The sequence below is a fragment of the Osmerus eperlanus genome, chromosome 1 (genome assembly GCF_963692335.1).
Source record: "Osmerus eperlanus chromosome 1, fOsmEpe2.1, whole genome shotgun sequence".
In the NCBI taxonomy this organism is placed as follows: domain Eukaryota; kingdom Metazoa; phylum Chordata; class Actinopteri; order Osmeriformes; family Osmeridae; genus Osmerus; species Osmerus eperlanus.
The window spans coordinates 6,136,870-6,164,277 of NC_085018.1; the positions used below are offsets into that span (position 1 = coordinate 6,136,870).

The following is a 27,408-nucleotide window of genomic DNA, read 5'->3' on the forward strand; positions in this document are numbered from 1 at the left end:
TCTTGACTTTTCCAAGTTCAAAACATTTTTAACACTTTTCCCTGACTTTTCCAGATCAATGTTTTTCCCCCCGCTAACTTTCCAGGTTTTACCATGGGAATCCAGAGGAACCCCTAAGAACAATTTGACCAATTATATTAAGACCTGTTTCTTTGCAAACAGACTTCACAGCAACAGGGGAACTCAGAAGAAGCACTTTGGTCAAAAATGGTAAACTCAATGATTGGAAACGTTTGTCACTGTCCTGTTTTTTTTACTATAAGTTAGTTATAATGCCTAGACAGTAAAGAGTAAAGTCTATTTGTCAGCTATGTCATCCTATAAAATGCCTTTCTAAGCAATAATACTTTTTATAGCATCAAATGTACATGCTACTCTTGAAATACTCAAGGAAACATCTGTTATGTTATGCCTGATAACATCAAAGTGTTAAACACAGACACTGAATAAATATAGACTCTCCGTCATAATATTGAGTCTAAATTCAAGCTCCAAAATACATTCCCTGTGGCTGCTGAATTGCACCCCTACCATAGTCAATTTCATGACCTCCAGGAGACACAAGTGGTGGAAGAGGTATGATTTATTGCATGATGATGTCACTGGTAGCTGTTGTGGGCGACAGAAATACTCCTCATTTTGTCTAAGGCTTAGACAAAATGAGGCAAGCAATTACAACTTTTTGGTATTTTAGCTTAAGCATTTTAATACCTCATTTTATTATATAGGTAGTTGGTCACCAAACATACTGTGTAATATTTACTGGTCCTTAGCAATAGTACAAGAGCACAGTTTCAAAAATTAAGTATGAATTCTGTCTTATGTCAATTATTTGAGTTAAGCAGTCCCACATCTTTAAAATGAGATTTATTGCAAACTGTCAGGATAGAAAACTAACTTTCTGTATCTTCAAATTTAAAGGGGTCATCAAAACACTTATACGTGCAATATCTTCTAATACATTTCTTGGATAAGGTCTTTATTGACTGAGAATGAGATTTAATCCTGATTAATACAAGGAATGATTAATATGGTGCACCATAACCCCCAACATAAAAGGAATGAATCACCAAACTTGCATAAATAAAAACAGCAAATTCTTACATGTATCTATGACATATTGTCATTGGGAATGCTTCCATGTTGGGTCTCAACCAGGACCCAACAGTGAGTCTCACACAGTACCAAATGCACTGCTCGGTATGCTGGTCCCAAGGGTGCATCAACTCACACTAATAAATTATGTGGAGAAAATTATGAAGACATGAGTTTACACAACCTTTCAAACATGAATAACAAAATTTCAGTTATTAAAGAATTTACAATGTGGTACAATACCACATTACCCTATTTGTAGGGAAGGTCCTTTTGCGAGACAACTGAGGCTTAGCTTGAAAGGGAGTCACAATTATTAGGTATAAATTGATATTTTCCAATAATCCCAAACAGAATAGAAGAATAGAATTGGGACACTTAACATTGATTTGTTTTAATCTTGATAAACCACTGATTTACTTACAAAGCATGGAAGTATTACTCCACAGTAGCTGTGGCTACAGTAGGTATTGTAAAATGTGTGAAACAGACTGAATGAGGCAGCAACAGCTGATATGGAGGGGATGCCATGGGCCAAATGGAGTACAATTTCTACAGTTATGGACTTTGTCACCTGCTTGAAAGCTAACCAGGTGCAATCTCATAGTCTCTCAATTCTTAGTATCCTGACAGGAGGTGGGGCATCACGTGCAATATTTCCTCTGGCTTTCTGGCTTAGCCTTCCTATTTAGTCTCAATATACCCCAGCAGAGCTCCCACTTAAGCACTCTCCATGCTCTTTTGCTTCAATTATTTACCTCCCTATCCACCATGGTCATTCCCTACACAGTCCAACTCAATTTATCCTTCCCATTGCTCCACTTCTTTCCTTTTTTTCTCTTCCTGCTAAGCGTTGATGGCCCTCCAGCGGTCGCTGTCAATGCTGTTGATGCTGCCGGCCCCATAGGGTCCCGATACCACGTCGTCCAGGTAGGCCCCAGTGTCAGACCCATCAATCTGGGTGCTGGAGTAAAAGGAAGCCTGCTCCACCTCCTTGCGACCAAGGCTTGAGGAGGTGGTGGGGGGCAGGTGCACGTCCGTCTCATCAGGCTCATCAACCTGGGACTTGTAAGAGAAGAGGATCTTTGGCTCCGAGCTGAAGGGGTGGAAGAAAGAAAAGGAGAGAATAGTACAAAATATGTAAATACAGAGTATTGGGGAAGTAGTATATTTACAGATGAGGGATACAGTACATTATGGTTAATGTTAAGAAATAACTTGCATTTACCTAAAAATATCAATATAAATATAGCAGCAAGCAGCAATGGCGAATTAATCCCAACGTTTCCAGACCCTTTCAAAGTTGGCATGACAGAGACATGTATTTCACACATGTACACAACATTTCAAGGCAATTGGAGCAATGGCTGTTTTTAAGTTCACACTTCATTTGACTTGTATTGTTCCCCATGAGGAATAAGGCAAGCACAACCAAATGCCATAATTTTGAAAGTGACAACTTTGAGGAGTGTTCGGTAGTGCCAACTATGCTCTGATCAGGCCCATGTTAAGTCTAGTCATTTGTTTCAGTATGTCAAAGAAGAATACAAAAATGACCAAGCTGTGTTTGGTTGATTGAACTTCATTGTTCTGGAGGAGAAGACCGTCTGTTTCTGTTAGAAGTAGCAGTAGCTGTGGCCAAACTAGCCACAGAATGTCTTCTTAACGGCTTGTGTCCGTGAGAGTTTGGAGCGTGCACGCCAAATGTAGCGAGAAGGACACTTTACTGAGCAGATTGCACTAACATTTAGCCAAGCATGCATATTTCAAATATTCACAATACTTTTAATCTTTCATTCACCCATTTAGTTAGATTTGTTACTAAACATTGTCATGAGTCTTCATATGAATTGGTGATGGAATCGAAGTATACATTTTTAGTCAGCGGATGTGTAAAGCATTATTTTAGTGTTGAAATCCTATTTCCCTTTCATTGTTTGTGGAGATATGAAATTGCCATTGCACATGGTAACATACTCTATTGTCATCCTTGTGTGTGGTACAGATGAAATCCCTAGGTTAATGTGGCATTGATCGATGGACACATGAAAAATGTGCAAAGGGTGTAAATTCTCAAATATGCAAATAAATCCACCATATTGGACATAGTTTGTTATTCACAAACATACAATTGTCAGATATGTATCTCAATCACGTGAAACCAGATTTCAGGTCAATCGGAATGAATGAATAAATCGGACCTACAGTTCAAGAGGAGAAGATTGTCGTTTTGGCCACATTCATGTACAGAAATATCAAAGATAGCAGCCGTTATGGGTCCCAATGGCTGTTTTGTTCCCCACGAGAAATAAGTCAGGTATACCAATTTTCAGGCATTTCATACTTATGGGGAAAATCACATAGACTTTGGAAGTGGTCTGTAGCGCCACCTATGGGTTCATGTGTGCCAGTTGTGGTATGGGAGTTACTCATGGACAAACTTTTTACATTTGGGTTATTGGGCACTTTAGGGAGATAAGGAGAATAATAAGAATACTCCCAAAAGTAATTGATAGATTCCAATCTAATAAGTTCAAAGACCAGATCAAAGACAATAGTCCAAAGATAGGCCCACTACACAATGAGTGTTATAGCAAGATAGACTAGAGGGTACAATTTCTGGGGAAATTGTAGGGTGTGCTTGCTTGCGTCGGTTGCACAGGGGTCCGTTTTTGAATGACATTTTTTTTTTGCTGCTCATTTACAACTGAAAATACGAGTGAAGTGTAGAATGAAATAGATGTCTTCTCATTTCCCCTGCAAGAGGCAGCCTCATCGTTGAATCAAAACGAATAAATTTGGCAGACCGGTGTAAAAATTTACCTAATCTCTATGACTTAAACGTCATTTTAAGTTTTTCCCTTCTCGTGATATTTTCAGGCATTTAGCCTACTCATTGCATTCATTCATTAATAAAGAACCCCCTTTGAAGATTATTCTATGACGTTACCCGGCAGTAGAAGATGGAATCGCGATTCAAACAGTACCATCTGCTAACTGAAAATATGCCCCCCAAAACGTAAATAAGCTTGACATTTATTTAGTGGAAAATCGCTCATTCATAAAAAGCTCACTGGTAGCGATCATTGTCAGTAACAACGCAAAATGCGATATAGCCCTGTGTGGAGAAGCTGCCCCGGTAAATTGTACTACTACGGTACAGTACTAGACTACTGCTGTGTTCGTCTTGGTAGCGATTGCGTTGGTTGAATTGGATTTAACGTTCCGTTGTACGGTTTAAGCTGAAATTAATTATTTTCATGAACAGATTGACAACGTTTAGGCTGTGGCAATGAAGTTCAGGTTAGTAGTTAGATAGACTTTTGATTTAAGTAAGGGGAGTGCCGAACATGTTCTGTCGCCGTTTGACTTCCTAAACAGCTGTGTAGTGTAGATGTTTTTGTAGTGTGTCTCACGTAAGCTACAGCGTTGCAGTGAGCTACACTGGTTTGAAACCACAGGTAATGGTAATTTCACCAACAAATCGTTTACTAATGTCAGAATAAACCCTACAACGAAAATGTATATGTGAGGAATGTTTATTTTAACGATTGAAAACAGATAACGCTACATCATAGACCACTGTAGTATGTGTTGCCCGGGCAACACAGGCTAATGTCATGATGCTAATACTTCAGTGAAATAGTAGACTACTGTTTCCGAAAGTAGATGTACTTCCTTAATAATATCAGCTTATACTGTACATTACACATGACAATTGTGTGTCATATCACAAAGTAAAATTAGTAAATAGTTATCACCCTGGCCTCTTTGCTTGTGGCGTTTCTGCAGCTGCCTTGCAGTAAAGCTATAGTTAGCCTAGCTATCCCCCAAGTTAACAGATGCGAAACGAATGTTCTGCCAAAGGTAGTCACGCGTGTTTTCGTGACGTTAGTGACGTAGTGACGTTAGTAACGTCAGTGACTGTGGCTAGCAAATTAGCCACCGTTAGCTTCACTTTTCGCCACAAAAACTTAACTTCAGCCTAAACCATGCAACGGAACGTAAATTCCAATAGAAGCAACTCAATCGCTACCAAGACAAAACTTTTGACACCTACTTTGTCTATGTAGGCCAAATATTGACTGAGTTTTAGGGGGGCAAAAATAATAATAATAATAATAATATATATGTGAGAGAACAAAGGTTGTGCCCTTGCCGAAGGCAAAGCACACCCAATTATATGACCATCAATTCAAAGGACAGCATGCATCCAGTTAGACATGGTATCATTTTTCATACATACCCGAAGAAGCCCTTGAGAAATGTGACATAGATGAGTGGAGCGAAGACTGAGAAGTAGAGGAAGGTGGTGACATCCACGCAGCTGTTTTAATCAACATAAATCACATCAGCGAGGTTTACTAGTTACCTCACTCAGTTAGCTGTAGAAAAACAACACTGAGACAATCAGGGTCAGTTACAGTGCATCCAGAAAATATTCACAGTGCTTTACTTTTTACACATGTTATGTTACAGCTGTATTCCAAAATGTATTAAATTATTTTTTTCCCTCAAAATTATATACGCAATACCCCATAATGATAACGTGAAATTAAAAATGACAAAATCCCATGTACATAAGTATTCACAGCCTTTGCCATGACACTTTAAATTAAGCTCAGGTGCATCCTGTTTCCACTGATCATTCTTGAGATGTGTCTACAACTTGATTGGAGTCCACCTGTGGTAAATTCTGTGGATTGGACATAATTTAGGAAGGCAAACGCGTGTCTATACAGTGTTTCCCACATAAAGTCGCTCTGGATAAGAGCGTCTGCTAAAAAATGACTAAATGACTAAATGTAAATAATGTGATTATATTTGTGGTGGTAGGCAGGGGCAAAGCCAGACAATGTAAAAATGTGGGCCTCAGTCCAAACTTATGTTCTAGTATCGGTTAGATGTGAGTATAGATAGGGACTTCAACAATCAATGTGAACGTGCGTTGCGCGCAATAATTATTTTTGCATTAATTTGAGTGCTACATCGTTTTGGGACTTTACATAATATAAACTTTACATTAGACTCATATTGTTATATTTGCCGAATGTATTTAACCATGAATATTATTAGATTTAACTTGAATGTATCTGTTTTTGACAAATTTGTGCAGAGAATTATAATACTAACCGTTCGTCCCACGCATTGATTCAAAGCGTTTTCACAGACGGGTCCATTGAAGTGAGTGAGAGAGAACGCGAGCAGGGCAAGAAGGGGCTGAGTGCATCAAAAAACATTTATTTCACATCAATGTATGGGAAACGCTGCTATATAAGGTCTCACAGTTGACAGTACATGTCAGAGCACATGAAGTCCAAGGAATTGTCTGTAGACCTCGGAGTAAGGATTGTATCGAGGCACAGATCTGGGGAAGGGTACAGAATAATGTCTGCAGCATTGAAGGTCCAATGAGCACAGTGACCTGTAAATGGAAGAAGTTTGGAACCACCAGGGCTGCGTTTCCCGAAAGCTTCGTAAGCCTAAGTTGATCGCAGAATCCATCGTACGACGAATCTTAGTTTTACGGGCCGTTCCCAAAGACACCGTAGCTAAGTGTCTCTTGAAAATTCGTAATTTTTGTTATTCGTTATTTTGCTAGAACGTTGCTACGATCCATCGTTATCGGGAAACGCAGCCCAGGACTCTTCTTAGAATTGGCCCCCATGCTGTGGGGATGTTTTTCAGCATCAGGAACTGAGATACCAGTCAAGATCGAGGGAAAGATGAATGCAGTAATGTACAGAGACATCCTTGATAAAAACCTGCTCCAGAGCGCTCTGGACCTCAGACTGGGGTGAAGGATAATCTTCCAACCGGACAACGATCCGAAGCACACAGCCAAGATCATTTTTGCCAATATTTAAAAAATATATAAGAACAAACTTTTTTCACTTTGTCATTATGCGGTATTGTGTGTAGAATTTTGAGGAAAAAAAGAATTGAATCAATTTTGGAATAAGGCTGTAACATAACAAAATGTGGAAAAATGGAAGTGCTGTGAATACTGTCCAGATGCACTGTAGAACTGGACAATTTGATGATGCTAGTCATTAGAGCTGGGCTAACAGTTACCCACAGCATACAAAAAATGTCTGCAGACTGCAGGTAACTGAGTGACTGTGTGGGGCCCACAAAAAATGTGTTCTCCAGTGACTCTGGAGAACCAACTCCTTCTCCAGAGTCACTCAGTTACCGGCAGTCCTTGGGGCCCACATTTTTTGTATGCAGTGGGTAACTGTTAGCCTAGCTATATATATATATATATTAGGGCTGGGAAAGTTAACGCCTTAATCTTAGCAATTAATTTGAAATGTTTAACGCGTTAAAAATAATTTTGCGCAATTAACGCAAGACCATTTTTGCGTCTATGGAACCCGAAAATGCTCAAACCATTATTTTCAACAAGAAACGTTTATTCCTCTTTTTTTGAGAGATTTCAACTACTAATAATTGTGACTCGGATAAACCTCATAGGCTGTGTCCTGCGATAGCCTACTGCATCTGTCCTGCGCTGTAACAGCCTGGCTAGCGATCTAGCTAGCTAACCTTCACACTCAGTGTGAACAATAGAACTAAGCAAACTAACGTCCAACACGACACATACCAAAATAACTATAGAAACTTAAACAATGCTTCCGTCAACAAAATTAACCCCCCAACTGAATCCCCTTCTGTCCTACCACAAGCCATGCTGAAAACCAAGGGCGCAGTTGCGACCCTACAATAACACCGGTGCGAATACAACATAGAAACTACATTTCCCATTAATGAGTAGTTTGAAACCATCCACCACAGAGGACCTCATTCGGATCAGTACAGAGGCGCCCTCCCTGGAAATGTTTGATGCCTCTAAATGTGCTGAAAACTGGCTGTCAGCTGGAAAAAGATCAAGACTCCCATGCTACAAAGCTTGGCCAAGCCAGTCAGTTTGAAACAATGTTACAATGAATACAAAAAAGTAAAATTAATATGTAATGAATAAATAAGTAACCAATCCTGTTTCCGGTCAATTTGGGTAATGAATTCAATAGTCTAATAATGATGAAATGTTTAAGGGTCCCATGACATGAAAACTTCACTTTAGGAGGTTATTTAACATTAATATGAGTTCCCCTTGTCTGCCTTTGGTCCCCAAGTGGCTAGAAATTTTGATAGGTGTAAACCAAGCCCTGGGTATTCTTTTCCGCCTTTGAGAAAATTAAAGCTCAAACGTTCGGTTTTGAAAATCCTCTCCTTGTGACGTAAGAAGGAGGAAGGTTACCTCCCCTTTCTCTGGCCCGCCCATGAGAATCTGAGCTACAACCATGCGAGTGCGATATAGTTTTTTCCTCGTGAGACATCATGGCTTGCAAACGAACGAAGCATAACAGTTGCTCAGTGTTTGGATGTACAAATTAAAACAAAAGTATTTTTACAGTTCCTACATCCGAGCCTCTGAAGAACCAGTGTCTTTTCTCTGGAAATGCGCTGACACAACTACCCAGTTTTGTATGTCTGCGCCAAACATTTCAGCCACGACTGTTTCCTCAACTTGGTCCAATACAAAGCTGGCCTTGCTGACCGTCTAAAATTAAATTCTGGATCAGTACCAACTCTCCTTGGTCCGGCTACAAACCTCGGATAAGTAAGTCAACTATCATTTTGTTGCTTTACTGTATATGGTTACCTAGCTTGCTACCCTTCATCATGTCAGAATGTAACCTTCAGAATGTGGCTGTAAAATTATCTCTGCAGCTAACAGCTCAGTTACTGTCGCTAATGTAAAGGTAGATAGCATCAAGTATGTGTGTGAATTAGTGCTGTCAGTTTAACGTTACGTTTTGAGTGGATGGCGAGCGTGAGACGCCGAAATGGATGCCAATAAGATTCTGAATGGAAAGTTTACTTTAAAAAAGTTGCCAAATGGTTCCTTTGACAAGACCAAAGTGATCTGTGTGTTTTGTCGTTGTGAACTGAGCTATCATCTCGGCACGTCCAGTCTGAAATACCACTTGATGGCCAAGCACACAGCTGATGCGAATTCTCCGCCCCCTCGTCAAAGCCAGGCGATTGCAATGTTGTTTTCAATAAAAAAAAAAAACATTTGCACCAAGCAATCCAATCCACTTTTCCATGTTGATAAGAGCATTAAAATGAGAAAAAATTATTGGACAAAAAGAAATCAAGGGACATTTAGAATAGATAAAAATGTGAGATTAATTGCGATTAATCGCGAGTTAACTATGCCATTAATGCGATTAATCGCGATTAAATATTTTAATCGTTTGACAGCAATAGTGTGAATACACACACTGTAACGCGAGTGTTGTACACTTCTTTGTTATTTGGATAACCGTTCTGCTGTTGGTGTTATGGCGCGCGCGATATCCGCCTTTCCCCTCATTGAAATTACTATGAGTGTGCACCTCTGCCAACCAGGGTGATCAGATGAGAATGGGCAAATTCGAGGCATCTTACAGCAACGGGGCTACGAGCCATTGCGATACATCCACTGTAAACATTAGCACATGGTGCCGCCCTCTCTCCTCCTCAATAGCATTTAAGGCCAGACACCACAGGTTAATATGGTAAAAAAATTTACTAATAGATATCCCCATTAAACTTCCCAAGTTGATTACTTATATTAAGACAATGTTTTTTTGCATTACAAGTTTTCTGAATATGTTATGTAGATATGCAAATTATATGCAAATGAGGCACAATATACTTAAATATGCACACTTTTCCAGAACTGAAATCTGAACATTGGTTAAAGCTAGGTAAACACTTTGTGTCCTTTTGTTGATACTTTGAATATAACGTTTTTTACAGAGGACATTTTTTATATCTCTTTTTATCACTATGAAATATTTATAAACAAACCCCTCTGTAAACTCCTAGACAAAGTAAATAGGAATATAAATAGAAAGTTTGATTTATGTAAGTACTACAGAAGTGGAGATTTCACGCTCAGAGCATGAGAAAAAACTCATTTTGAGAAAACGGCCTTGTGTTGTAAAATGTTATACAAATGTATTTGAAAGCACTATTTACAGACAAAATATCTCATCAAGACCTTAGCAACCAGAACAGACAACATCCCAAACACATTCAAACTAAAAACTGAACCAGCATTGGCCTTTAACTGAACAGAACTGTAGTCAAACACACGCACCCGCACAAACACACACTGCGACCAGAACTGCCACCCTGGTTTGGTGGTTGTCGCATTTATATTTATTTGTTAGCATTTATGTTTGCAGCCTAGTTTTCCATGCCTGCTTCATATGTTTGACCCTCATCCCTTTCTTGTTGATGCCTTTTCATTTTTTTTGCGGTCCAAAGGCGGACACTTCCGCCTTTGCTTCATGCTGGTGGTGTAAGCCTCAGCTTTGGATATTTGGAACCAATCAGTTTCCCTCATGACGTTAACTGTCACACCTGTGCTCTGAAGCCACAACCTCTCCATTACACTTAGCATGGCAGAGGCACCTTCATTAAAAGTGGATGGCCATACTGGCTGCTGCCTCAACCCTGCTTTTCCCCACAAAAAACGTTTTGGGACACCGCGCCCATATAACAGAGTTGATGCACTCGTTTGCATTTTGAGTGCCTCCATGCTGCATTCGCTGCAGCAGGCTGTCACTTGACATCCGGTGGTACACTGGTATAAGCTGCTTTCCCACCTCACGGGTTAAATAGTTTCCAGCATGCAGCTTGTGGCTACCAGGTGATTCCCCGTTCTCCTCTTCTTTTCTAAACCAACATCAGGAAGGATTACACCTGGTGTGCAAGGGGTTATCATCTGTGGACATACAATGGAGGAGACTTGCCCATATTGCTGCATTCATCCCATCTACTGAACCCTGGTTATTTATAATTGCCCCCCTGTAATAATTTTGCAAACTTTTGCATTTATTTGTAGTTAGCTTTCCCAAACCCTTTCCTCCTAACTTTGCCTGTGCACTCAGCTTTCTTAGAGCTGTCCCCATTCGCTTGTGAGCGTGATTTATACATTCTAGTTTAACAATGTCATGCCCAGGGTATGGGTTCAGTGCAAACACTTCCCTAAATGCTGCACTATCCCCATCTGACAGCATCTCTGTGTACCGCACCTGGTGGCGATTCACCGACCTCGCCCACATCCTCTTTGCGGACTCCTGCTCCATTGCCTTACATGACCCTGTGAAGTTCTTAGCACAGTCATTGTGAGTCTCCTTCCAACTGTCAAACTCCTGCTCTGTAATTTTTTTTTCTTGCTTGGCGTTTTCTTTTAGAGAACAAGCATGGCAGTATGAGGATAGGACCTCATAATCTATTACCAGCCCTGAAAGGAGGTCAACGCAAACACCAATGCCATAATGAGAGGTGAAGCCTCTTTTTTTGCCAGGTTCTATCAAAAGACACGCTGATGTTAATGACTGCATCTTCATCCTCCCTCAGCAACTCTGCCACTTCTGGGTCAACATCTGATCTGCTCCCTGGTCCTGTGCAGTGACTCCTGCCCTCTTTCAATTTCTGCCACTAAAATCACATGTTTAGTGTATTACTTACTGTTCATTTGGCCAAGTTTTATTGTTAAAGTTATGTTTTTGCCACTAAAGTAAAACAAATTATGTGTATTGGTAAGCTACATTATCTAAATATTGTCCACTCTGATATTAAAAGGAAAAAGCTGTGGGGTTTACTGTAAAACTGACTAAATAACACATGAATTAAATACTTTATTGATCCGTAAAACAAATTGATGAAGGCTACAGTGGAGCTGTGTGGTTGGTGGGGGGGATACAACAATGCCTCCTTTCATTAGTAATTGATTCCACCAGAGTGAGAGAGATGCATTCCTTTTCCCCTACCACTTTAAGTCTCAGCCCTGTTTCCATAGCCTACCTGTCACTCTCTTGTCGTGTTTCTGATAGGGATACCTGCTCTTCATTTGAAAACCTAACACTTTACTTATTTTCTTGAGCGCTGCATACCCCCCCAACCATAACTTGTGCGCTAAGAGCACCATTCGCACATTCACGTCAAAGGCAACGTCGTTTCTCGTTCCGTCTTGAAGACGCGTTTATGTGTATATACTTTTGCGGTACCCATCTCTTTCGCACAGACTGCACTCCAGAAGCAAACTGCTACAAAAGCCTTGATTTTGCAGATCAATATTAATTTTAAGCCCTGTCCCTGCGCAATTAGGACAAATTAATCCATTAACCAGTTCATTCAAACGCGCCACATGAACCATCAGCCACTGCTGTGAGGCGCGTTAGTTCACCGCTATCCAACTGTTTTCCCATCGATAATTTTCGCATGGATGCGCTTTGTGAAGGGACTTGATCGTCTTCTCCATTAGACGGTTTAGCCTTTTGTCTGGAAAGTGACAATTGTTGTCTTCTTTTCTTAGTCGTTTTTGTTCGCGCTTCTTTCGGCATTTTGAGATTTAAAAGGTCCCACTGACAGCTAAACCAGGAAGCATCAGCGCACATCACGTGATGCATTTGAACAAATCAAGTTATCAGAAATCGACTCCAGCCACTGGGATTTCTTATTTTGGTCTAACCCCCGTTTGTATTTTCACGATTGGTTGCTGATACAAAGGAAATGACCATGTTTGGATCGGATAACATTGTGCAGGAGAAGGAGAGCGTTACAACGATACCACGGATGTCATGGTGAAGCAAACGGTCGCGGTACTGTATGTTACGTTAGAATGCTAACTTTTGGTGAATTTTGGTGAAATCCACAGGCATAACAAGACAAAGTGCAGTCAAATAAACACTTTAAGATATAGTTTGAACTTTGAACTTCTTTCAACTAGTTTGAAAATAGACATGGTGAGGAAGCAAAATAGCAAAAAATGACCAGTATATGAAAAACTCCTATTTTTGCCTGCCGTGTCTGGCCTTAAAGCAACAGACACCGAAACAGCTCGTTCTGAGGAAAGCTCATTGTGGGACTGCTCGTAGTGCCTGTAATTCTGCACCAAGGCTGAATTTCGGGAAAGAGACTTTGGATACAGTATTAGGGGACCACTAAGGCCTATATACATATATACAAAAAAGCATAACCTTCAGGGTTTAAACTTTAAATATTCCATGTGCACTTAAACACTTTGTTGTTTATAAAGTTGCTGCACATATTTGATGGGAATGACTATTCTGTAGTTCCCAGGAGACTGTTTACAGTTCACGAGATGTCATCAAATGATCTATTTAAAATATACTTCTGTTAATTGATTTAATTCAATGTTTTACATGATGATAACAAGCTCGGGGAAAATGCGATTAATCACAGCATAGTGTGTGATTAATTAGTTTTTTTTATTTTATCGATTCCCAGTCCTAATATATATTTATATATATATATATATATATATATATATATAAAATGTTTATATATCATTCAATATGTTCAATTATCTCTTAAAATGCATAGATCCATTGTATTACCTGTTACTTACTACCGCCTGTTTTATTTTTAGTAACCAGGTGAACATTTTATGAGATCCAAATGACATGTTATTCTATAAAATATACAACATCAGCTTTACATCCATATCCATGACTTGGCCTTTAAGACAATGACAATCTCAGGACAAGACAGACACATACTCACCAAAGTCCCTCTATTATGTCAGCACAAAGCAAGGCACTGCCCAGGCCCTGGACCAAGTTGAGCAAAGACAGGATGGCTGCATACACGTAGAAACTCTTCTTAGCTACGAAAGGAGGAAGTAAATGGTTAGCGGGAGATATTTGTTAGCTACAGTAAGTTTCCAAAAAGGCAGATGATGTAATTGTCTATTGAAAAAATATATATATTTTCAACCATCAGACAGGTGTATTTTTGGTCACCTCAATCGAGTAGGATTCTCTTTACACAATGAATCAATTTGTGTATGCAAACAAAGTATTAAGGGTAAAGAACTTTACCGCGAGCCCATAGTAGTAAAGTCTAGTCTCGCTAGGTGCCTAGGTATGAACAAACTTGTCTTAATTACTTTCTAGACAGCAGTTCAATTAGGAATATGTCAAACTGTATTTCAAGGAAAGGATTAGTATTTTGTTTTACACGATTGCCCAATTTCTTAGTTTTGACTGAACTGTTTCAACTATGTGAGCTACACATCACCTCTAGCCTGAGGTACCTATTACACTCAGGAATATAAGAGAACCCTGTTCCATTCTATACTTTCACACTTAGTATTTTGAAGTGTAAACAATAAGCAAAATAAATTATGTTGTATGCTTTTAAATATATGCAATCTTCATAAATAATAAGTACACTTATTTAAAAGATTCAGAAATATTAGTTATAAATGTAAGTACTGTACACCCATGAAAAAGCCATGTTGTCTTTCTCCAAATATTTGGACATTTGATATTAGTTTAAACAATAGGTTTTGTGGTGCTGTAGTTAAATAAATTGCCCCAGCTGCAAACAACTCACAATTTCCCCATAAATGGTACCCTCTGTAGTCTATAAATGTGAAATACCAATAGACCAAAAATAGCAATTATTTTAGAAAATATAACATGTCTATCTATAGACATGTTCTGAGTCTTTTTTGCCGTTAGGGGTCAAATTGACCCATGAGTCTACCGACAGGGACGTTGTTACTGACATGTAATGATCGCTAGATGGCGCTTGTTGCATGGAGCAAAGGCACGGTCTTAAAATAAACGTCTTCAGCATTCTGTCATTTATTTGTGTTGTTAGTCTGTGATTATTTCATTGGAGCGTTTGTTGTCTAGACCTTCAATCATTCATCAAAATGTGATTTATTGGCTAAAGAATGTCAAACACGTTATAGGTATATTTATACACTAGGCCTATATATTAAACTTTGTCTGAATAACATATACGGGAGCCCTTGCAACATCTGCTGATAGAAAAGAGAAATCGCAGCCTTGGAATGCAAGAAAATAAATGGCAGAACGTGCATCTGGCAGCTATTTAACAGTAAGCAGGAGTGAAATAGCCTTAAATTAGCTTTTCCTGGTGGGACTTTGAAAATGTAAAAATACTGGGTGATAAAGGAAGGGTAATGGGTACTATAGGAGGAAAAGTCAAGAAAACAGGGTCCTGAATTTTGATCGAGTGCAAAGATACAATTTTAGTGTTTTACTTCTAGTGTTAAGAGCTAAAGTGTTAAGTTGTGACACAACATTGTGAAAAATTAGCACAGTAACTAAACACTGCTTCTTCTAAATGTTTGAAATTTCTTATTTTATTGTTGCAGTTGATAGAAAAGTACATGGATATAATTTTCTGCCTCACACCATTTTTCCTTAGACACTTCTTCACTGTTGGACCTATGTGGTGGGCCAAGGCTATGCTAGAAATGTGTATCATGATGTCATGTCATTAACACTTACAGGTTATGACCCTTGTTGTCATGGACTACGACACATTATGCAGTGATTATAATGCTCGTATTACATGTTATGAAAACCCACTTCAACTCAAGTTTTTTCCTAATATTTAAGAAAATCAGCAGATAGCCAAATGTACATATTGGAATCGGAACTGAACTGAAAAAAAAGAGCATAGGTGCATTTGTATTGTTAATTGGCTTGATAATGCTCCCATGCAAATAGCATGGTCCATACAGAAATGTTGGTGTAGAAGTGTAGAAATACTTAGTTGGTCTGCACAGATCCCTGACATAATTGACATCACACACATTTGGGATAAGTTCTTACGCCATCTGCAAGCAAGGTCTACTTATCCAACATGTGTCCAACCTCCGTAATGTTCTTGTGGATGCATCAATGTTACATTGGAAAGCCTTACCAGAAAGGTTAAGGCAGTTATAGAAACAGAGAAGGAACCAGCTCCATATTAATCCCCATGATATTGGAATTAGAGGATCAACAAGCAATTGTCTGTGTACTGAGCAGTGCCCACATACTTTTTAGACGTGCATGAGTATTAGCCATAAAGGGTTTAACTCGAGAGGTGTTAGTGTTTACTCTTTAAAAAGCGAACTCAGTCAACATCCAACATTCCATCAGAAGATCTACTGTAAGTAACTTACAGAGCTTTGGTGAGGCACAACTAGACAACTATAGATAAATATCCAACAAGATACTTTTTATTTTATAATAACTGAATGTTATGTGAAGACACCAGAAGGTGAAGGAGGGTATTTAGGAGGGTATAATTTAATCTGGATAAAACTAGGCAACAGGAAGACTACAAACTTACAGGGCAGAGATATCCTTTCCTTCATCTGGGTTTTGGGTAGGATGAAGATCAGAGAGTACACCTTAATGAGTAAAGATTAGGTCAAATTTAGGTTTAAGCCTTTGTAATTGCCTATAATGCATGTTTCCCATACTACACTATAAAGCACAGCAATAGGCCACGTACCAGGAAGAAAAAGCAAGAGCTGGCCAACCAGAAGTGTCGTCCCCCATGGCCATAGATATTGAAGTCCTCAGCGGATAGGTGCTCGTCAGGGTATAGGATCTCCAATGTACCCTGAGTGGCCCAAGAGCCATCATGGACAATTAAACAAACTGTTACAGAAATTATTCAGAATCCATCACTTAATATGTTGTAATTTCTCTTATATAAAAAGGCACAATTATTTTGCCTTCTTTCAGACTTTCAACAGAATCATTCACTTTACCTGTGTAATGGAGTAACCCAGAGCTAGCACAGCAGTGATGGCAAGTACACGCTTTATGCTGGACTTGCTCTCCAAGTGACCTGTTGGAATAGTCAAAAATAATCATCCCATTTTCTTGCATAGACACAAGTGGTGTTTTTTTAAAGGGGTCATTTACTGATTTTATAGGGTATTTCACACTGTTCCTTAAGGTCTCCGAATAGGGTATGTAACATTGCAACAACAATGCACCCTGTGAAATAGCCCTGGAATAAAACGAGAGGTTTTCTCCCTTTTATGGTATGCTCATGAATATATAGATGAGCTGCGCGCTGATTGGTTGGTTTACAACGAGTGAAGCTGCGGAACAAAGTTGATGCAACACGGCTAACAGCACTCACTGAAACATCGAAGGTGGAGACGTGAAATTAAAACGTACAAATAAATCTATTGTGTCTACACAACACTGTTTTCAACAGATTCAGAACACATACTTCTATCTGCTCCAACTAAGCTATTGGACTAATCTGTTGTCATTGTTGAGCTAATGATATGTTAGATGTGAGAGAACATTCGCATAACTAGATTTAAAAAAATGATGGTTGCCATTTACTAGTATCATTACAACTATAATTTCCTAACTAGTATCATATATAAGCAAAAAACTAACGTTACCAACTGTAAAAATTAGCAAGACAACATTAACTATAGGTTGGGTTCCAGAAAGTGAGTCTCAGTGTTGCTGAAGGCTTCACATGGCCTATGGTTCGTAGATTATAAAGGTTGAACATATCTCAACTGGCCAATATGAATTTATTTTTCTTTAATCGTTGTAGCATTTTGTGAATGGACAGCCCTCTCTACAGTATCATTAACCTTGTAGTAGTTCAGACCTGTATGCTTTTGCTTACATTATTGTCATGTCCCTTTCCTTGATTTTAATATTCTAAATAGATCCCTCCAATGCATATTATTGCAATCACTTTTGCCTCAATCTGGAGGTTTTTGTGAAGGTGTTACTTCAAAAAGAATCACTTACACTGACAGGTAGTATGCATCTTATGCCCTTCATGCTTGGCATTTTACAGTAGTACTTGCTATTCAAAGATAGCGGGTACTAGCCTGCCAAGCGCAACAGTAACTATGGTGGGCGGGGCTTGCGAAAGGTCAATTATTCTTAAGTTGAACTACTTAAGAGCGTTTGACCCGTGTAGCACAACTTTTTAAAGCCTTCTTCCTGCACATACAGGTAGAATACAGGTAGTTACAAGTGTTCATCTGTAGAATGCTAATGTACAACACCTACCAAATGCCAGTCCCAGAATGATAACGCTGAGCTCAATAGTCAGCAAGAAGAAGCGAGTGATCTCCCACAGCACCTAATGGAGGAATAATATTAACAATGTATTATATCCAACAACCCATCTAGTGCCAGGTATTACACAATCATCTGAAATAATTTGCCTACAAGTTAATAGAATCATGCAGTTGGACAGTGTCACATTCATAAGGCAAATAGCATCAACAGGTATATTTTTACTGGTTTGAAGCAAGGTACTAAAAATTATGCTAGAGAAGTATAAAAAGAACATTATGTATGGACCTTTATGCTCCCTCATAACTAGTGATGCATGGATTAAAACAGAGCAGTGTAATTTGAATGCCACTAGAGGAAGTGACATGACACCTCCCTGAACCTTGATATTGTGAACACACACATGTTCTCCCTATGTACCATGGGGATATACTAGGATTAGGGCTATGAGTAGTGTTACAATCCTTCTGGAACCCAGATGAAAATGACCAAATAGGCACTGATTCAGTACCCTGACAAAAGATGACGATGATAAAACACACCATGTTATTGGTATACATGAATAAAAAAAACATGTTATTATAATTTTACTAAGTTAGTTGTAGGCCATAGCCTGTCACTTAACACCTAACTTCACTACGCTGGTAACAACCCCGGTCAAAACTGATAAATTCAAACATTTTTAAATAAAAAACCCTGATTGATGATGGCGTTGATGAAACAATGTGTTTCAGAGTGAGATAGATGAGCTGGCATACACTCAAGCAGAAGAAACACCAGAACCTTACATCACAAACCAGTGAAGAAAGATTGACAACGCAAAGTTAATCATCGAAGTTGAGTAGCATAGGCCTACATGGAGTTGTATAACCCACAGCACGTAGCCTATTTTACAAAGACTAGCCTACGGCAAAAAAGACCAATGTTGCCACATTGCGTTGGGATGCTGTTGCGATGGCTGTTGGAACAGCAAGTTGCCTAAATAAAGCCCATGCAATGTTTATGTCAGCTTTCAATGTGAAAAAGGAAAGCTCAGAGAAGGTGAAAGGCTTGGTGTCTGGCGCGGAGAAATGCATGTCTAGTGTGAACAGCCTTGCGCCATTCGTAACCGATCGTGGCGCCTTCTGTTGAAGTAATGCTTTAAACTGTAGGCTATGTTTCTACTCTGCAATAAGAGTACAAGCAGTGTGCTTCAAAGCCCAGGGGCAATTTTTTTAAATTAATACTGTATATTTGGGCCTATGCGGCAGTCAAATTTGTGTTTTGACCATTTGTGAACTGCGATAAACTGTTTCATTTACCTAGTTTTGTGGGTGTGTCTTTTCCATGTCATCACCATTCATATACGACTAATGTGTTTGATCAAATTATTTGCAAGAGCAACTGTTTACAAGAGCACAGAGTTCTTCATAGATCAATAAATTTGTATCAACCCCCCCCCAGAACTCAATGTCCACATTATATATACACACATACATGTATATATATATTTTTTTTACCTGAAGTGATTATTTGTGAAAAATGGTGTGTGAGATACATGTCTCTCTACCATGCACATTTTCTAATTGTCTGCAACTTTCAGGAACAATCCCTTGCAGGAACAATAGCTTTTTGCAGCTATATTTATTATATTATATAAATGTTACCATTATGTGTGCTGCCTTACCTTGTCTATAATGGTAGCAGCACTGGAGGCACTGACGGTCATGGACACTATCGCCCGGGTGATTCCCACTGCTGCAACCACAAACACCTCAGAGGACACACAGTATGAGAAAGGGGGCATGACAAATGCCATTTACATTTAGCAGACGCTCTTATTTAGAGACAATACCTCAATATCAGCTCTAGAAGCAACATATTATCATACAACTAAGGGCTCACAAAACTATTCACAGAAAACTTAAAACCACGACACAAGAGACACATTTTGATTACTTTCTATAGACAACAAAAGCACATTTACATTTAAATACATGTGTCAAAATGTACATGTTCATTGTCTAGAAACTCATCTTATACATATTGTGCATTGATATTGTGGTAGTCATGATCAATCTGAACAGTTTCTCGCTTTCAAGTTAAGCCGGCTGCACACTGTACAATTTTGGCCACAATTTGGTTGTCTGAGACTAATTGTGAGAATCCTAAAAGATTCCTAGAATCCTAAAAGATTCCTAGAATCCTAAAAGATTCCTAGAATCCTAGGCTAAAGTCTTTGATCGTTAGTTTGACATGTTTCCCCCGAAACACGATTAATGTCCGTTGTGATCAAATTTCGCCTTTGATTTAATTATGGCAGTGTCAGTAGATTTTCATCTGCTACGAATATTGTCAAATCAAAAACCAATAGGAATGCAGAACCTAATGGCACACTTGGTGTGACAACAAACCACCACAGGGAATTTTTTTTAAAAGAGCCAGGTGGACGATACTGCAAGAAGATACATTTTATCAAATGAATACTACATATTGTTTTTGTTTGCTGCTGTACTACATTGTACATTTGCGGGTGAATGCGGCTCACTATCACCGAATGTGTCACTGATTGATGATGTATAATTCCATACCAGTCTTCTTCAGTGTCAGTTTTTTTGCATCTTTACTGTCGTACAGTCCGATATGAATGACTACTGAGATCTTACAGTGTGACATGGCTTACAGCTGGGATCATGTTCATAAAGTCTGACAAGCAACAGTCGCAAAAAACTATTAAAAATTGCATAGGGTGTACCCGGCATTATATGTGAGGAGATAATGCAGCATACCAGTATATAGAAGGTGATGAAGATGGGGCTTGAGGTTAGCCGGATCTTGGCCCTGGCGGAGGGAAGCTTCCACATCAGGAATATAAAGAACGCCACATTGGGCACCAGCAGCAAGAGATCCCAAAACCGAACTCTAGGAGAGGATTAAGAGCAGACACATGACACAAACCTTATCTCACAATGGTGACATTTTGAATGGTAAGGGTTGAGAAATTGGACTTGAGTTTGCAGCACTGCCTCCGCTTATCCTACTATAAATGTTCCGTCACTGCAAAGGAGAGTGCCAACTGTTTATATGACTAACCTAGCTAAGACATGCCTCACATTGTCACTTGGTCAAAAATGTTATTACAACATTTTTTTTACATTGATCGATGTCGGAAATGATCACGATATAGTAATATATAATTTAATTTAAGGTTTTAAGAGTATTCTCCTTAGAACAGAACCCTAAAGAGATCAGAAGATTAATTTGTTTGTTTGTTAACTAAAAACACACTATTCTTATACAGCTTTAACAGCCATCGCTACTCCTCCCACAGTTTTGAAATGGCCTACGTAGACATGAAAGGTGTCTAAATGTGCATCTTGTTACCGATTGCGTTGCTATTGTTTAGTTGAAGGTTCTGTTGCACAATGAATTCCAAGCTTTTGTGGTGAAATAGGTAACACTAGCATGCTAACTAGCTGTTCACGCGTTGCCTAGTCCTGTCAATACCAGAAGCACGGGTGCTGTTCTGGCACCTCCAGCTTTGATGTTCTGTAATGTCAGAAATCAACAATAGATTTTTGTTTACATAAGAGTTAACCAACTAGCTGTGTGTGTTCTGGTAGTAGGAGTTAGCTAGCTAGCAGCAGTAACATCAGCAGTGTTGACCCATATACCTATTATGTAGACATTATCTCTACTCTAAAATCTGTTTAGAGTTGGCGTCCCGTTGACATGCGTCAACCACATGTTTGATTGGCCATTCGTGTACTGTTTTTGTTGGTAGAGGAAATCTGACTCAAAACAACTATAGAAAATACATCTCAAATGTATTATCGTTATCTTGGGAGATTTTAGTGTGAAAATGATCAAGATTGTTGTATTGCCGAGCCCTACCTCTCACTTGTGGATTGATAACACCATTTGGAGATTCAAACCTGAAGACAAAAACTTTACCAATGCCAGATACAAAAAAGTCAGTTTTTGAACAAACACTTCCAAGGACAATTACCTGGAGTCCCCAATGTCTTCGTAAAGGACTTGTAGACATTTGTGAGGTTTGCTGATGTTGGCCTCTGAGTTGGGTTGCCAGGTAGGAAATACAGAAGTGTTGTCCACAGGTGTGGGGAACACACTGCTGTTGTACTTGGCAAACCTTACCACCGCAGTCACCGCCGTGTCAAGCATAATGCCTGGGCCTAGTATACAAAAACGGTAAACATCAGGAAATGCTTCTGTGGTGGTAAATTACGTACTTCATGCATAAACAGCTAGAGATAAAAATGCACATGATTGGAAAACTATGCCACTGTTATTGGAATACCACATGCAGTTGGACTTTGACTCCAGCCATGTTGACTTTTCACAGACGTTGACCAATATTTTACAGTATTACCAATATATTGGCAGATTTTATCGACTGAAATAATGTTTGCGTTTAAGTGATACTTTGTGATACAGGGTTGCCAACTGTTCCGTATTAGCGAGGACATCTATATTGGGCTGAATTGTTTTGTCGTCTACGGGACCTCCGTTCTCCCGTATGTTGATTACGGTCTATTCTGATCCCCACACAGCACTCTTACTGTGTGGGGCACTCTTACAGATCGTAGATCTGATACAACAGCAATAGCAGAATATGTGTTGATCACGCCATGAGATCATCTGTCATCAGATCACAGGTCACCTCATGCGCATCAGTTGTATGTATAGCGTAAATGAGCCGAACAAAATCACTTCATGGACGAATAGGGCTAGACTACCTTTTTGAATTTTTAGCAACTTGTATGCCTATGTATACCTATAGCAATATTTAAAATGTATTTCAAGGCCATTGTACTTTATTTTAGGTTAGTTTGCTAGGTAACAATATTTTTCTTGCTTGCCTAACACTAGAGTTGGTGTCACCTGTGTCTCAAATCGCACACAAAAACAACATAACATTTTTGTTCAGCTGCCCTTACAAATGATGTACTGTTGCATGCAATTCAACTGGGACAACCTACTTTATCATAACATTGCACCTTGAACTTTGACCTTGCTCATCCAGCCGTCAGTTTGTGACACAAAACTTTAATATCGTAGAAAAAAAACAAGGTTGGTGCAACATTTTGTCTCTCCTTTTGTTCCTTTGTAATGTCTGAACTTCAACTGATGTGATATATCTTCCACTATAAAGCATACAGTGCCCTCCACAATTATTGGCACCCCTGTTTAAGATGTGGTCGTGGACTTCTAAAGATTTTCCTTTTTTTTTTAAACAACATAGAACCCAAATGCAAAAAAAGAGAAAAATCCAACCTTTCATTTAAGTACATTACTTTGGTGGTAAAAAAATCACACATTTAGAAGAAAAAAAACACTTGAAATCATGTGTCCCACAATTATTGGCACCCCTAACAATTCCTCTGACAAATTTAATATATATTTTTTTTAATATATTTTTCTGTAGTTGCTAAAGTTGGTCAGGGTGTCAAGGAACTTTTAATTAGTAATTCATGACTTCCAGTTTCCCTGGGGTATAAATATGACTTGACACAGAGGCCTAATTCTCTTACCCATTTGTCAACATGGCAAATACAAGAGAACACACCATTCAAGTAAGGCAGATGTGTGTCGACCTTCATAAGTCAGGCAATGGCTACAAGAAAATAGCCACTCGCCTTAACTTGCCCGTATCTACAGTCAGAGGAATCATTAAGAAGTTTAAAACAACTGGAACAGTGACAAACAAGGCTGGAAGAGGTCACAAGTTTATCTTGCCACAACCCACAGTGAGGAGGATGGTAAAAAAAAGTCCTAAGCTCACTGTCACAGAATTGCATCAAAGAGTGGCATCTTGGGGTCACAAAGTCTCCAAAACAACCATCAGACGCTCTCTACATGCCAACAAGCTGTTTGGGAGGCATGCAAGGAAAAAGCCTTTTCTCACTAACACTCACAAACGTAAACGTCTGGAGTTTGCTAAGCGGCATTGGGACTTCGACTGGGATCGTGTGCTTTGGTCAGATGAGACTAAGATTGAGCTTTTTGGCAACAAACACTCTAAGTGGGTCTGGCGTAAAACAAAAGATGAGTATGCCGAAAAGCACCTCATGCCCACCGTGAAGTATGGTGGAGGATCTGTGATGCTGTGGGCCTGTTTCTCTTCCAAAGGCCCTGGGAACCTTGTTAGGGTGCATGGCATTATGAACGCTTTGAACTACCAGGACATTTTAAATAAAAACTGATGGCCTCTGCCAGAAAGCTGAAGATGGTTCGTCATTGGGTCTTTCAGCAGGATAATGATCCAAAACGTGGCAAAATCTACACAAAAATGGTTCAGCAGTCACAAACTCAAGGTCCTCCCATGGCCATCTCAGTCCCCAGACCTCAACCCAATTAAAATCCTGTGGGGCGAGCTAAAGAGGAGAGTGCATAAGAGAGGACCCAGGACACTGGATGATCTAGAAAGATTGTGCAAAGAAGAATGGTCAAAGATCCCTCTCTCTGTGTTCTCCAATCTTGTGAAATGTTATAGGAGGAGATTAAGTGCTGTCTTGTTGGCAAAAGGGGGTTGTACAAAGTATTCACATCAGGGGTGCCAATAATTGTGGGACACATGATTTCAAGTGTTTGTTTTTTTTCCTAAATGTGTGATTTTTTTTACCACCAAAGTAATGTATTTAAATGAAAGGTTGGATTTTTCTCTTTTTTTGCATGTTGTTTAAAAAAAAAAAGGAGAATTTTTAGAAGTCCACGACCACATCTTAAACAGGGGTGCCAATAATTGTGGAGGGCACTGTATTTTTGACACACTGCATTTGACCTAGCCTGGCTCTGCCTTCCTACGTACTTCCGCTCAATTTTCATTTTGCTTCTGTACTAGGTCTGGGATTTCGGTTTTTGGAAACAACGTTTTTGTAGGTCCAATCAGCGAACAGAGGGAGTGGCTGAGAACGATGACGTTGATGTCGTGCGCTAGTTTGAGTTGTAGTTCAGTAATGGCGGCGGAGAAAGCAAAGCTATTTTCGGTCCGTTGTGGTAGGGCTGGGCGATATTTTTTTTAAATCGATTTATCGAAGTAATGACTTCCCTCAATTAACTTATCTTAACATTAATTCATTTTCAATAATATCGATAGAGAATAATTAGGAACAGCAGTCCATTTAATTACTGTAATGCAGCAGGAAGTTGCGGAGAAATGGTAGCCTACGCTCACTAAAATATACTGAGCACCTCAAGTGGAGTAGCTAATGTTAACCGCGGAAAATGAGTCTTATTGCCGAAAACAGTGCCAGCGATAGCCATGGCGAGGGAGCAACTTCCAATGAAGAAATTATTGATAAAAAGGGTTTGTCTTCTTCAGTTATTTGGAAGTGGTTTGGCTTTTTGAAATCCGACAAAGAGCAGAGCAATGTTCAGTGCAAATTGTGTAGTAAACAAACAGGTGGCTACCAAGTCTGGTAATACGACAAACCTTTTTTACCACCTGAAGCAAAATCACTCGTTGGAACTTGCAGAAAGTGTGAGTTTGCGCCAAGGTATTGATAAAAAGGTTTTAAGGTTTTAAAAAGCTTAACCCTTGTGTTATCTTCGGGTCATTCTGACCCATCAGTCATTGTGACCCACCGTCGTATTGTGACAACTTTACCGCATACAAAAACAAAGTGAAGCATTTTCTTTTAACCGTCGGGCTGTCTCAGACCCCCCAAATTGCGAAGGTTAAAGAGGCGATTGATTGAGAAACCGATTTTACCTTGTCATAATTGAATAACGACAGTTCGGTGGGTAAAATGAACATACAGTGAATATCAAAGTCCATTGACACCTCTTTCCTATGCAAATCTCAAAATGAAAAAATGTGGCTGTAAAACGCTAGCTTTTCAACAAAGCCACCGGAGTGGCGTAGGACGGGGGACCGCCCTTTTTGGCTCTGGTCTGTATCTTTGTCACGCCCCAAAATTTACATCCAGACCAGCCCACTCACTGGTGTTCCTGCCCAGTCCGAGGTAGCGTAGATCTCCGATGCTGGTTTAGCTGCGCGCTGCTCTGTGTAGGCTACTTCTAAGCAATTACAAAGAACAAGTTTTGAAGTATAACAAGGATATTGAAAATGGACCACGGTTGTAAATGCTGTGTTCCAGGCTGTAAAGGGAAGGCTAATACTCATAGTCTTCCCAAGGAGCCAAACATTCGACAGGCATGGCTGCTGTTTGTCTATGAGAAGATCCCGGCTTAGTTCGACCCACAATTATTAATTTGCTCTGAACATTTCACCCAAGACAGTTTTGACAACCTTGGACAATTTCAAGCAGGATTTGCTAAGAAGCTGAACCTGAAAAGATGTGCTGTTCCGACCGTACGCTCATCGCAACCGCAAGCTGTAAGTAGGCTATCTTAGATCCAAGATGGCGCCGATGATGGCTGCCTCGGTCGTTAGGTGTGCTCTTTTTTGTCTTGATTTGTCTGTTAATTCAGTGTTCTGCCAAGATTTCCAGGGTTCTCTAACAAGAGAAGTACTTCTAAACATCAGGACTACAACTCCTGTAGATTTATTTCCCACTTTTCTGCTTCCAGCGGCAGAATTAGTGGGAATTATAGTCAAAGCCACCCTCGGCTTTGTACTAGCAGCAAAGCGTCGTAGGAGAGGCAAACGAGCCGGTGCTCTGGTGCGACTCCGTCGGCGTGGGGGATATTTCTCTCCAACTTGCGTTCACTGAGCAACAAACTGGATGAACTTCAGCTACTGGTGTGGAAAAACAGAGACTTTCATTCATCTTCCGTTTTGTGCTTTACGGAGACATGGCTGAGTGAACTGATCCCAGACTCTGCGCTACAGCTAGCAGGTTTCAAACTGCTGAGAGCGGATCGTGAACCTGTGCTCTCTGGCAAAACGAAAGGCGGTGGTATTTGTTTTTACATTAACAGTGGCTGGTGTGAAGATGTGACAGTGATTCTGCAGCACTGTTCTCCTGATCTGGAATCATTTTTTATTAACTGTAGATCTTTTTACTCGCCACGAGAGTTTGCATCATTCATTCTGGTTGGCGTCTACATGCCTCCGCAGGCTAGCGTCAACGAGGCTCAACGTGTGCTCGCCAGCCAGATACTGAGTGTGGAGCATGAAAATCCGAATTCCTTGGTTATTGTGCTAGGCGACTTTAACAAAGGCAATCTCACTCAAGAACTCCCAAAATATAGACAATTCATCAAATGCCCTACCAGAGAAGGAAACACCTTGGATCACTGCTACTCTACAATCAGCAAAGCATACCATGCGGTCCCCCGAGCAGCACTGGGTCACTCTGACCACGCCATGGTCCACCTGATTCCTGCATACAGGCAGAAGCTAAAACGCTGTAAGCCTGCTGTGAGGACATCAAAACAGTGGACCAGTGAAGCTATGGAGGATCTGCGGGCGTGCTTGGACTGTCCTGACTGGGAC

The 27,408-nt window shown here is 39.8% G+C and overlaps 1 protein-coding gene across 2 annotated transcripts in view; it reads right to left on the reverse strand.

The window, feature by feature from the left end:
* Nucleotides 1-678: 678 nt before the first annotated feature.
* The window catches only part of tpra1 (transmembrane protein, adipocyte asscociated 1), a 208,945-nt gene continuing 182,215 nt past the window's right edge, over nucleotides 679-27,408 (reverse strand). Inside the window, exons 3-12 of one of the 2 annotated variants that reach the window (XM_062456474.1) lie at nucleotides 21,994-22,180; nucleotides 20,774-20,906; nucleotides 19,672-19,758; nucleotides 17,997-18,069; nucleotides 16,712-16,791; nucleotides 16,450-16,560; nucleotides 16,285-16,345; nucleotides 13,690-13,792; nucleotides 5,342-5,422; nucleotides 679-2,191 (exon numbers count right to left, since the gene is read on the reverse strand). In XM_062456474.1, coding sequence (XP_062312458.1) covers nucleotides 1,942-2,191; nucleotides 5,342-5,422; nucleotides 13,690-13,792; nucleotides 16,285-16,345; nucleotides 16,450-16,560; nucleotides 16,712-16,791; nucleotides 17,997-18,069; nucleotides 19,672-19,758; nucleotides 20,774-20,906; nucleotides 21,994-22,169 — 1,155 coding nt within the window. In that variant the 5' untranslated portion in view covers nucleotides 22,170-22,180 and the 3' untranslated portion in view covers nucleotides 679-1,941. The remainder of the gene's footprint in view (nucleotides 2,192-5,341; nucleotides 5,423-13,689; nucleotides 13,793-16,284; nucleotides 16,346-16,449; nucleotides 16,561-16,711; nucleotides 16,792-17,996; nucleotides 18,070-19,671; nucleotides 19,759-20,773; nucleotides 20,907-21,993; nucleotides 22,181-27,408) is intronic. The other variant, XM_062456482.1, reaches the window with a different exon arrangement.